The 13,147-nt window shown below is 40.3% G+C and overlaps 1 protein-coding gene across 1 annotated transcript in view; it reads left to right on the top strand.

Annotated features, from left to right (window-relative positions):
• Positions 1–13,147, top strand: part of MTMR8 (myotubularin related protein 8) — a gene marked incomplete at both ends in the record, with an annotated part of 181,507 nt that overhangs the window by 57,332 nt on the left and 111,028 nt on the right. Inside the window, 4 exons of the mRNA XM_079728212.1 lie at positions 2,614–2,742; positions 3,925–4,059; positions 6,773–6,905; positions 8,235–8,344. Coding sequence (XP_079584338.1) covers positions 2,614–2,742; positions 3,925–4,059; positions 6,773–6,905; positions 8,235–8,344 — 507 coding nt within the window. The remainder of the gene's footprint in view (positions 1–2,613; positions 2,743–3,924; positions 4,060–6,772; positions 6,906–8,234; positions 8,345–13,147) is intronic.

Genomic DNA, 13,147 nt, shown 5'->3' with positions numbered 1-13,147 from the left:
CCTGGACTTGATTGACTATTTCCATTCCCATATTAAGGAAATTTTCAACAATAATCACTTCAAATATTTTGTCAGTCTGTTTCTTTTTCTCTTCTTCTTCTGGAACCCCTATAATTCAAATGTTGGTGTGTTTAATGTTGTCCCAGAAGTCTCTGAGACTGTCATGAATTCTTTTCATTCTTTTTTCTTTATTCTTCTCTGCGGTAGTTATTTCCACTATTTCATCGTGCAGGTCAGTTATCTGTTCTTCTGCTTCAGTTAATTTGCTTTTGATTCCTTGTATAGAATTTTTTATTTCATTTATTGTGTGGTTCCTCATTGTTTGCTCTTTAGTTCTTCTAGGTTAAATGTTTCTTTTATTTTCTCCATTCTATTTCGAAGATTTTGGATCATTTTTAGTATCATTACTCTGAATACTTTTTCAGGTAGACTGCCTATTTCCTCTTCATCTGTTTAGTCTAGTAGGTTTTTACCTTTCTCGTTCATCTGCTGCATATTTCTCTGTGTTCTCATTTTGTTTAACTTACTGTGTTTGGGGTCTCCTTTTTGCAGCCTGCAGGTTCATGGTTCCTGTTGCTTTTGGTGTCTTCCCCCAGTGGGTAAGGTTGGTTCAGTGCGTTGTGTATGCTTCCTGGTGGAGTGTACTGGTGCCTGTGTTCTGATGGATGAGGTTGGATCTTGTCTTTCTGGTGGGCAGGACCACGTCTGGTGGTGTGTTTTGGGGTGTCTGTGACCTTATTATGATTTTATGCAGCCTCTCTGCTAATGGATCATGTTGTGTTCCTGTCTTGCTGTTGTTTGTCATGGGGTGTCCATCACTGGACCTTGCTGGTTGTTGAATGGAGCTGGGTCTTAGCGTTGAGTTGGAAATCTCTGGGAGAGCTCTCGCCGATTGATACTCTGTGGGGCTGGGAGGTCTCTGGTGGTCCAATGTCCTGAATTCAGCTCTCCCACTTCGGAGACTCAGGCCTGACATCCAGCCGGAGCACCAAGACACAGTCAGCCACACGTCTCAGAAGAAAAGGGAGAAAAAAAAAAAGAAAGAAAAGGTAAATAAAGTAAAATAAAAAGTTATTAAAATAAAAAATAAAAAAAATTTAAAAAGTAATTAAAGAAAAAAAGAAGAGAGCAACGAAACCAGTAAACAAAGCCACCAATTATAATACGTGCTGAAAACTATACTAAGATAAACATAAAATCAGAAACTAGTCAGTTACATACAGCAAAAACCCCAAGTCTACAGTTGCTCCCAAAGTCCAGTACCTCAATTTTGGGTTGATTCATTGTCTATTCAGGTATTCCAGATATGCAGGGTACATCAAGTTGATTGTTGCTATTTAATCCGCTGCTCCTGAAGCTGCCCAGAGAAATTTCCCTTTCTCTTCCTTGTTCGCACATCTCCTGGGGTTCAACTTTGGATTTGGCCCCTCCTCTGCATGTAGGTCCCCCTCTGGCGTCTGGTCTTCGCCCAGACAGGAGGGTGTTCAAGGGACGGTTGATTAGCTTGCCTTGGGTCACTCAGTCCATGGGGATGGAGGGGTACCGAATGTGGGGTGAGCCTGCAGTGGCAGATGCCACGGTGACATTGCAACAGCCTGAGGCGTGCCATGTGTTCTCCCGAGGAAGTTGTCCCTAGAACACGGGACCCTGGCAGTGGCGTGCTGCCCAGGCTTCTGGGAGGAGAGGTGTGGATAGTGACCTGTGCTTTCACACAGGATTCTTGGTGGCTGCAGCAGCAGCCTTAGCCTTTCATGCCTGTCTCTGTTGTCCACGCTGATAGCCGCAGTCGTGCCCATCTCTGGAGCTCATTTATGCGATGCTCCGAATCCCCTCTCTTTGTGCACCCTGAAACAATGGTCTCTTGCCTGTTAGGCAAGTCCATACTCTCTCCCAGACTCCCCACCAGTTAGCTGTGTTGCACTAGCCCCCTTCAGGCTGTGTTCACACAGTTAACCCCTGTCCTGTCCCTGGGATCTGAACTCTGAAGCCCAAGCCTCAGCTCCCAGTCCCTGCCCGCCCCAATACATGAGCAGACAAACCTCTCAGGCCGGTGAGTGCTGGTCGGCACTGATCCTCTGTGCGAGAATCTCTCCGCTTTGCCCTCTGCACCCCTATTGCTGCATTCTCCTCTGTGGCTCCAAAGCTTCCCCCCCACCATCCTCGTCTCTGCCAGTGAAGGGGCTTCCCAGTGTGTGGAAACTTTCTTCCTTCACAGGTCCCTCCCAGAGGTGCACGTCCCATCCCTTTTCTTTTGTCTCTGTTTTTTTCTTTTTTCTTTTGCCCTACCCTGGTAAGTGGGGAGTTTCTTGCCTTTTGGGAAGTCTGAGGTCTTCTGCCAGCGTTCAGTAGATGTTCTGTAGGAGTTGTTCCACATGTAGATGTATTTTTCATGTATTTTTAGGGAGGATGGTGATCTCCACATCTTACTCCTCCACCATCTTGAATGTCCTCTCATCAAGGATAAGTTTGTTCTTATTTCTGAGGAATGGATGATTCTAGATGATAAATAACAGACAGCTAATTCTTGAGTGATTGCTATTCTAACCTGTTGCTAGCAGGTAAAAATATGTAAAAAAAATTGAGTTTAAAAAAATTGAGTTTATTTTGTTTTAGATATGCAGTACCTACCCTCCTGAAATAGTGGTTCCTAAATCTGTTACATTGGGAACGTTGGTTGGAAGTTCGAAGTTCAGAAGTAAAGAACGTGTGCCTGTGCTTTCCTACCTCTACAAAGAGAACAATGTGAGTTGAGCAAACTTATCTCATGAGAACTTAACTTGGTGCTAGAAGAACTGGGTTTAAGTCACACCATTGCCACTTACTAGCTATGTGACCTCAAGCAAGTTACTTCTCTGAACTTTAGTACTTCTGAGAGTTTTTAAGTGTGTAATATGAGAGGAAAATATATGTGTACTTTGTAAATTTTAAAGTGTTGTGCAGATGTTAAGTGGCATTTGTAGTGCATTCATTTATTTCTTTTCTTTGTGGGCTTCTGCTTGATGGCAAGTTGTTGAATAAAAGAGAACAGCTGTATGAAAGGATATTTGGGCACTGTGGCCTCCCACTAGAACACAGATGTCCTTGATTCTTTCTCACTATTTTCATACAATTTAAGGTAGTAGGGGAATATTTCGCTTGACTCCTCTATTTGAGTCCCCTTCCATAGGAAGGGATAATAGTTCTTGCCTCTTGTGGTCTCTCTGAGATCTGGAATTAGACAAACAGTCAAGTTCTCAGGTAGGCAACTCTCAAGTGCTAAAAAGTACAGTAATACAAGTGGGTGTCTTTGTGTCAAACTATCGAAGTAAGCAGACTCCATAAAAAACACACCAAAGTGTAATGCAGTTCACTAATTATTACCAGATGTATCTGCTAAATAGCTATGTTGTTTTCCTATTGAAATGGCTTGAAACAAACCAGCCCTCTGATTTGGCATTAACTCCTGAAATGAGTGAACCCTGTTCTCTTAAGAGACTCTAGGTCTTTGAATTCTGCTGTCACTGTGAGCCTCTGGTTTATATGGATTATATTACTGGGACTATAAAAAGAAAGAAAGTTTCAGGTAAATGCTAGCCTAATACATATTGAAAATAGATAGAATTTTATTAAGGAAACACTCAGGGTGTGATTTTCTTGTAGTCTGGATTTGCCGAGACTGGGTTGGGAATCATAACCATGTAGAAGAAAAAAAAGACTATCAGAGCAACAGTTTGTGGTAATACAGCCCACATGCTGGAGTGGGGACGGAGGCAGGAGGTTGAGCCCAATGTCAGTGGAATGCCTGGGTTTCAGAGCTACATTTCTTTTTACTTCACTATCCTGAGTTGTCTCATCCTCTTCTTCTACTCACTGAACATGGGATCAAGGAGGATTTTTGACCACCTGTACATTTGACCACTCAACTGTTATATTTTTTCCTTACAGGCTGCCATTTGCCGCTGTAGCCAGCCTCTGTCTGGATTTTATACTCGTTGCATAGATGATGAGCTCCTGCTAGAGGCTATTAACCAGGCGAACCCAGGGAGCCAGTTTATGTATGTTGTAGACACAAGACCAAAGGTATCTATGTATCAATGACCTCTCTAATACCCCTACTTTACTCATGTTATAATCCCCTTCCCCATATGTTGAGCTTTGCAGTGTTAATGGGAAAGTTAGGTTTGTGTATATGGGCTTATTATGTCATAACTGTGTAAAATCATTTGAGTAAGCCATTTGGAACTCCTTTTATCATAGCTGTCACTGTCAAGCAAGACTATGATAAGGTACTTTGAACAACTTAGTCTTGCCACTGCCTGTGAATGTCACAGAGCGGAGGGTCCTCAGATCAACCTAAACTCTCTGCATTAATCCCTTGATCCTCAACATTTTGTCTAGCTTTAATAAGGGATTTTAGAGTAATTAATTGTGCCCCACAAGGCAAGTAAAGGACAGATTTCCTTTTCTTAAAGGCTGTTCTTTTCACAAACAGCCCCAGAAAGAAATAATTTTGCTTATACTTTGATATGTTGACTGTGGATGATTAGGAGGTTTCATTGCTAACTAGGGATTGCTAAGTCAGTGATTTATATTCTAAGCCTAAGCCAGGTGGTTGTGACTTCAGAGTTAAGCAATTGGTTATGCTTGAAACCAGATAGTGGTCTTAGACAGATGTCTGCCCATTTTGGGGATCTCTCACTGACTGTTCTGCAGGGCTACCTAGAACTGACTGGACTCAATAGATAAAATAATTTCCCTTTCTCCTCAGGTACCATCCTTCAGTTTCTCAGAACTTTGCTGTCTTGCTTCAACTATAACTGTGTTTGACATTCTGGGGTTAGAAAGAGTTTAATCAAGTCTGTGTCTTCCATCGATATTAGTCTTAAAATGGTAAAGAGAAGTACTAAGCTTTTGAAAAACTAAAGGATTGATGCCCTTTGTCCAAATGAAAGACCAAAAAGTCCTTTTTAATAGGTCCCTTTTTCCTCTCTCAGAGAGCCTAGAAATGTCTAGCAACACTCCTCTTCTGGATAGCTAGATATATACTTTTAGTACAAACTGTATTGTAGTGACAAAGTTACATTTTTCGGAGTCAGTCAAATCTGGAGTCAGATCCTGCCTTCAGCTTTTATCCATATGATCCTGGTTGAAATTGGTTCACGTCTCTGAACTTGTTTCCTTATGGAAATAATAATAGTACCTATCTTTAGGAGCTGTCATGAGGATTAAATGAGATAATATAAGTGAAGGATCTAGCACAGTGTCTGGCACATACATACTAGGGGCTTAGTAAATATTATATGTTCTTTCCTACTTGAACATTAGGCTGCTAATACGTAGCAGTTTCTCAGATATGCAAGTCCTGTTCCCACAGAGTGTATACTGGTATGATGTAGCTAGCTATCTGTAGTAGCTGACCTTTCTACTGCTGCCCAGACCTGGGTAGGGACTGCTGTAATTATTGTTTCATTTGCTGAAGCATCCATCAATCATAACAAACTTTTTTGTTACTAGGTGGCTGTTGCTTACACCTCCTCAGGTGTCCCATTGATTTGTCATAAATTTAATGAAAGCTCAGTGACATTCTTTGTGTGATAAGAGATCAAAATTACCATCATGTTTCTCCCTTTAACAAATACCCTGCATTCTAAATAGAATATGTTGACATGTAGATTTTTCTTCCCTGCATGTGTTAATGTGAATAGTTTGTGCTTTTGAGGTTTTTAATGGCATTCTTTTTTATTAATACAAAAACTACACCCTATCCATATACATTCTCCCCCTACCTTCTGAAATGCACAATAATGGGAGATTAGAAAATAGGCCCGGAAAACAGAAAATCATTTAATTACTAAGATGGTTATAATCATATAAGATATCTTGGCTGCTTTCTAGTTTTTTTTTAATATATAAATTTATGTATTTTTCGCTGTGTTGTGTCTTCATCGCTGCGCACGGGCTTTCTCTAGTTGCAGCGAGTGGGAGCTACCCTTTGTTGCGGTGTGCGGGCTTCTCATTGCGGTGGCTTCTCTTGTTGTGGCTCACGGGCTTAGTTGCTCCGTGGCATGTGGGATCTTCCCAGACCAGGGATCGAACCCATGTCCCCTGCATTGGAAGGCAGAGTCTCAACCCACTGTGCCACCAGGGAAGCCCCTTTCTAGATTTTGGATTAGTATCTCCTCTCTGCAAGTCTCATTTACTCACTACCCCACCCAACATTCTTCATATGACCTAGAAGTATTCTGATTACCACAAGCTGAATATAGTGTAAAAACAGCTCTTGGTATCTCCATTTCAATTTTATCAGCGAATGAAAGTCATTTATCTTATGCAGTCATGTTTTAGACATTTTTCTAGAGTAGCTATTTATAATTAATTGGCCCTGAAGTTCTTAGACTTCTTTCTAGAGTTTCTCAGTAATAAGGATTTTTGAACTTTCACATGTTTCTCAGTATAAAGCCCATTTGTTTGTGATAGGAAGCTCAAAATTATTATTTTAGTTCTTCAGATCAGATATCCTCATAGCTGCCATATCCTTCTATCAATCTCTTAAGCAGGGTTTTAGTAATAAAATAAAAAACACTAAATCTCCTTCTCTTTCCCTATACTACTGTTACTTAAGATACCTGATCTAAATGTCAGTGAGATTCTCTTCATTCCAGAATGTGCGCTATGTGATCTAACTTATTTTTAAATGGGTAAGATTTAAAACTGTTTAGAATGAAGCATTGAGATTGATGAACCATGTTCTTTTATCATCTGCCCGATCTGTTCTATGTCCTCTATATTGCAGTTAAATGCCATGGCCAACCGAGCAGCTGGGAAGGGTTATGAAAATGAAGACAACTATGCCAACATTCGCTTCAGGTTCATGGGCATTGAGAACATCCATGTGATGCGGAGCAGCCTGCAGAAACTCTTGGAAGGTACAGGGATTTCACCTGGGCTAGGCCAGAGGCTATATAGCTTGCATAATTATGTAAGCAAAAAGTATGCCTGATTTTGTGGTGAAACATAAAAGCAACCAGGTGAGCAGAATCAACAGGTGATAAGATTTTTGACTATAGTATAAATCCAGTTTGCATAGATAGTACTGAATTATAGCAGTGTTGGTCTGACAGAGGAACTACAATGTTTAGTTTTCATAACTCTGTGGAGTTCATCTGGGTTTAGTGGCTATGGAAATAATTTCTCTCTATAGAATTACAGAGACTGCTGTATAGGGGTGGGTAGGTCAACATAAATATAAATGAACTGGGATTTATTTCATCTTCCTCATTTAATCTGCTGTAAGGAGTCAGTCCAGTTTCATCACTGTGCTTATGAAGGGGGCAAATTTAGACTTCAAAGGAATAAAGCTGCTATCAGACAATTTGGGTCATCTGTCATCACCGCAATGTAATTGGGATCAGAATGGGGGCAAGGTGAGATCAGGGCTTTACAGGACTCTTGAGTCTAGAACATTTCTCCCAAAGCCACTACCCAGGGTTGCATGATGTGGTATGTCATCTCAGGCACACATAGGGAAAACCTGCCCTTGTTAAGTGAACTCCCTGTTCTTCCTCTCTTTGCTTCAGTTGTTCACTTATGCTGTCTGCCAGGACCTCTCCCTTACACAACCCTTATCAGATCCTGTCTTCTCAGTCTGCAGCCCTTTTAGGATATTAATGTTCCTCTTCATTGGGCGTCTTCCTCCTTTCTTTTTTGTCCCAGAATATTCTATAGTAGGAGTGTAAGAGGACTTTTTGCAGATTTTTTGAGGCAAAAGATTGCCCTCTGCTGGATAACCAGTGCAAAATGCATGAAAATTAACTGATTTTTTTTCAACCTGTTGAGACAGCACAGGGCTGCAAGGGAGTAGGTGGGGATGTGGAAGCAGAGACAGATGTTAAGGGTCTACAAAGTTAGGCTCAGTAGGAGGAGTTAAGATGGGGATCAAATGTGTTTTCTAATCAGAGGAGGTGTGAGTATTTTCCTGTGGATGCTGACTCAGTCTTCTGGCTCTGTTCTTCAGAGATCTCTGTGGGCTTGGGGTGGGTTCTACAAGTCAAGAAAGCAGAGACCCGAACTAGGAGATGTGGTAGGCTCTAGCCCTAGTCCTGTCCCTGATTCACTGTGCGGTTTCCAACTAATCATTTAACCTTTCTGTGCCTCAGCGTTCTCATTTACAAAATGGGGATCCACTTTGTCCCCTTTCTTGGTGAATAAACTGAGGTAATTGTGAATTTCAATCTCTGCTTCCTTTTCTACCTTAGTTTGTGAATTGAAAACTCCAACAATGAGTGAATTTCTTAGCGGCCTGGAGAGCTCAGGGTGGTTGAGACACATTAAAGCTATTATGGATGCTGGAATTTTCATTGCAAAGGTAATAATCAGGACTTTCAAGAACTTGCACTGACTTAATTATGGGATCTCTTGAGGTAGCAGTGTATTCGTGGTGGAAAGAATATTGGAAAAAAAAACCTGGTTTCTAGATTCAGGTCAGCCACTAATTTACTGTGTGCCCTTGGAAAATTTCTTCCCTTCTCTGGGCCTCAGTTTCTCTGTCTGTAAAACAAGGTGGTTCTACTAGAATCTAATGGTATAAGTTTTGGGGGACCCACTGAACTCTTTGAGAATATGATTGACCCTCTGCCCCTAGAAAAATGTACATATGGCTATACATACAGAAAATAGACCTTAATTTCAGGGGGTACACAGACCCCAGATCTCAAGTTAAAAACTCTTAGATAATCTCTCATGGTCCTTCCAGCTCAAATATTCTCATAGTCTTTCCAGCTCAAATACTTTGATGTATTTTTGTGTTGATTCTAAGGTATCAAGTGGAAGTAAGTCTGGATGTAAAATAAATGCAGAGCTTGTGTTTCTATGGGTTTTCAGAGCTCTGAGTATAAAGCAGACTTTTCTGACTTCTTTGTCTAAGTCTGCCTCTGAATGTAGTCTAAGTAGGCTTCATCACTCATTTATGCTGACTGACTTATTTTCTGACCTTTAGAACCCTGGCTTCTGTATCATTTGTTAGGGGATGTTTAAAAAAAAAAACAGAAGAAGAAATTTGGAGTGTACATTTTCTCATTTTGAAGTTTTGTTTATACATTCCTACATGAAAACTTGCTCTTTTCACCACACCCCTATTATTTGGTAGAAGTAAAGAAAAGGAGAGAATCACTCTTCACCTCTCTGCTGTCATTTTTTCAGTTGAAGATAATGAGATTTATAGCTTCTGGCTTAAAAGGTTTTTAAAGAGTGTGTGTAATTAACTGTCTTAAATATCCAGCCCTATTGTTTTCCAATTTCCTAGTCCTGTTGCCTACATTTTTCACTGTAATTTATTATTAGTGCTTACTATGTGACCCCCTTGGTCATTTCAAGCCCACTGTTCTAGCCATTCTTTATACTGTTCCTTTTTCGCATGCCCTATACCCATACATTTCTATTTCCTTTCTGAAACATACTTTATTAGACCAAAGAGAGAGAGAATGGAGAAGAGGGATAGATTTGATAGACCGTACAACCTCAGAAATATTGGTTGAATTAAAATGAGTGGATGGAAAAGATAGGCTTGTGATTGCATGATTATCCTGTGCTTCCCATCTCCATCAGTACCTATCCAGTATCCCAAGCTTGAAAACTCAGTCAGCCTTGAATTCTCTCTCTTCCCCTCCATCTGGCAATTGCCTGATCCTGTCAGTTCTCCTCAAAAGCGTTTCTCAAATATCCGTTCTTCCCCACCTCTGCCTTAAGTACTATAACTTCCTGACTGGTTTACTTGTCTCTAGTAGTTGCTCCCCCCAGTATGGCCACCAGATTGCTTCTAAAGCCATCTTTCTTGAGCACATATGATAATGTCAATTTAAACTCAAAATCCTCCAATGGTTCCCCATTGCCCATAAGACCCTGGTAATTAGTGAGATTCTTGTTGCTCTCAGAAACGCTATAGTATCCCTCCCTCTCTCGTTTTGTCTCTCATTATCTTTATTTTATTTATTTTTTTCTCATTACAAAAGTTATACATGTACATTATCTAAGAAGTAAACATTTCAGAAATATATAACATAAAATGTAAATATTCCCTGTAGTTTGCCCCACGACACACACTATTAGTAGTTTAATGTATGCTGCTAGATCAGTACTATTTGAACTTTCTGTGATGATGGAAATGTTCTGGATCTGTACTAATACAATAGCCACTAGCCACATTTGGCAGTCGTGCATTTGAAATGTGGCTAGTGAGAGTGAGGAACTGAATTTTTAATTTTATTTAGTTTTGATCAATTTAAATTTAAATAGCCACTTGTGGCTAGTGACCACCATATTGGACAGTACAGGTCTAGAATTTTTCAACATATATATAATTACATATATTATTACTAATTTGTAAAAATGAGATTATATTATGCATATTTTTCTGCAACTAACTTTTTATACTTAATGTATGGTGAACATTTTCCAGGTCAGTTCAGTCAGTGTGACCTCATTCTTTTCAGTGACTGTATAATATTCCATTAAGTGAATTTGTCATGGTCCCTGTTCATGGGCAATTCAGTTATTCACATTTTTCACAAATGCAGACATTGTTGCATCAAATATCCTTGAACATATATCTTTATATGTGTGGGCATTCCTAAAAGTGGATTTTCAGTTGAAGAGTATGAATATTTCAGACTTTACTAGATGTGGCCAAATTGCCCTTCAAATAGGATGCACCAGTTTCCATTCCCACCAACAATGCCTCTTTCTCCATATAGCCACCAATGGTTATCATCAATCTTTTTAATCTTTGCCAATTTGAATAGGTTATGCATTGCATTTTATGTCATGTTTTAATTTGCGTTTCTTTAATCATTAGTGAAATTGAGCATCTTTTCCTGTCCACCAGTGACTTTTCACTCCATTTGGAGTCTTAAGGAAAGAGTATAGTCGCTACTATTAGGCCTCTGATACTATCTGAGGTATGTGGTTAACTGAGGAGTTTAAAAGGTTGAGAAACTTTTATCCAGATCTCTCTAACTCTTGTCTTACTTGCAACCTAACTGTCCTAGGAATATCATTTCTTTTGTACCTTCTACTACAAAGGTTACTCATTTTCGCACACCCCATGAACTGCACGGTCCATGACAGGTTCAATACTCCCCTTGCTCCTTACAAAACTCCTTCCTCCTTTTAGGTCTATTGCAGTTAGCTATACCTCTCTGTACCTCTCCTAGTGACTCTTCTTTCTCCATTAAGGACTTTGGAAACCACTTTAGGTAGGTGGTTTCCTCTCCATCCTGATTCTTCCTCTCAATCCCAGGAGATTTGAATGTTCATGTACAACCTATAAAACACTCTGCACTGATAGTTCTTTGAGCTTTTTACTCCAGTTCTTACACTCTTACTCCAGCTAACCTGGTTCTTCTGTCCCATGGAGACCTCTACACTTTTAACTCCACTTTTCCCACCTTTTCCTACCTTCTTCCATATCAAGCCAAAACCTAGTGGTGTAGCACCTCATCTATTCCACCTTGTCTCTTTATCCTTCCACTCTACCTGCCCTGTTAATCCCATTCATTCTCTACTTTCTCTGCTCTTATGCCCTGACAACTAAACATTGCCACAAAGAAATAAATCCCATAGCCATGTTACTTGGTATAATTACAGATCTATGGTCTATAATATTGACTGTAGTCCTATAGTCTTAGGACCACTTAACAGTCATTTTATGTGTCCCTGATTGGTTCCCAGCCCTGTTCCACCAAGCAGATATTCCTAATTTGTATTTTACTTTCAAGCTGGCTACACCACTGTTACTCCTCTCTCGGTAAGCACATATTCAGGCATGTCTCCTCCTTTATAGAAAAATAGAGGTAATCTCTCATCTTCCCACTACTATTCTTACCAACTTTTTTTTGCTCCTTTCTTGCTATCTCAGAGGAAATGGTGCCTCATCTTCTGTGTAAAACTAATCCCTTTACCTGTATTCTTAATCCCATCCCCTCCTTCTTCAAGGAACCTCTTTCCCCTACATTTTCAAACTTTTCCTTTCACTGGCTTCATCCCTCAGAAATACACTCAATACTTTCTTATTCCTAAGAAAAATAACTTTTCTTATTCTCTTCTAGTTACTGTTCTCTTTCCTCTTGCTTAGAGATTTCTTGAAAGTAATTGGCCTTCCCTATTCACACTTCCTCACCTCCCTTCACTCTTCAGTTCACTGTGATCCAGTTTACATACCATTACTACTGTTCTTGTTGAGGTCACTAATGGTCCCTAACTTGTCAATCTCAGGGTCACTCTTTAATCTTTATTCTATTTTGACCACTCTGCTGCATTTGACATTGTTATCCCCTTTCTCTTTGAACCATTTTTATAGTTCTGGCCTTAATCCCACTGCTACTCTCTGGTTCTCTTTCTACCTTTCAGGCTTCTTTTTCACAAGCTGACTCCTGTAATAGCCCCCCCCCCACTTCCTCTACTTTCCCTTTAAACTTTACTACTTTCTAAGGTCTTTCCTTTTCTCACTTCGGTCACTGCCTGGACAGCACCAGCCATACACAGTTTCCACTACCATCTGTATTCATATAGTGGTCAAATCTATACTCTGACTCAGATTCCTCCTTCTCCTGAACTCCAGACCCATATATGCAGTTGTCCGCTGGATGCTCCATTAGATGTCCCTCAACTACCTCAGAATCTCCATGGCCCCAAATGAAATCTTATCTACTCCCAACACCAACTAAAACTTGTTTCTTCTTCTGTGTTCACTGTTCAGGCTAATGGTACTGTAATCCACCTAGTTACTAAGTGACACATTTAAGAGTCATCTTTGACTTTTCCTTCTCCTTCATTCCACATCCATTCTCTTACTATGTCCTGTTAAATCTTCATTCTTAACATCCCTCTTCTCCTTTTCAGCCCCACTGCTACTGCATTAATTCAGGTCCTTGTTGCATTTCACAATTTTAGTAACTCTTTGACTGGTCTTCCTAAATCCAAATTTATGTCCTCTATTCTCCTACTGTCACCACAGTGAGTACATCTGATCTTGGCACTCCTCTGCTTTTAACACTCCAGTGACTCCCTGTTGCCACCAGATAAAATGCACACTTGTCAGTCTGACCCTTGCCCTCCTGGCCAGACCTGTCTCTCCTCACTCCCTCACTCCCAGCCTAGCTTCAACCACCAAGCT

The sequence above is a fragment of the Hyperoodon ampullatus genome (genome assembly GCF_949752795.1).
Source record: "Hyperoodon ampullatus genome assembly, chromosome: X".
Classification (NCBI taxonomy): Eukaryota; Metazoa; Chordata; class Mammalia; order Artiodactyla; family Ziphiidae; genus Hyperoodon; species Hyperoodon ampullatus.
This window is presented reverse-complemented; position numbering and strand designations above follow the sequence as displayed.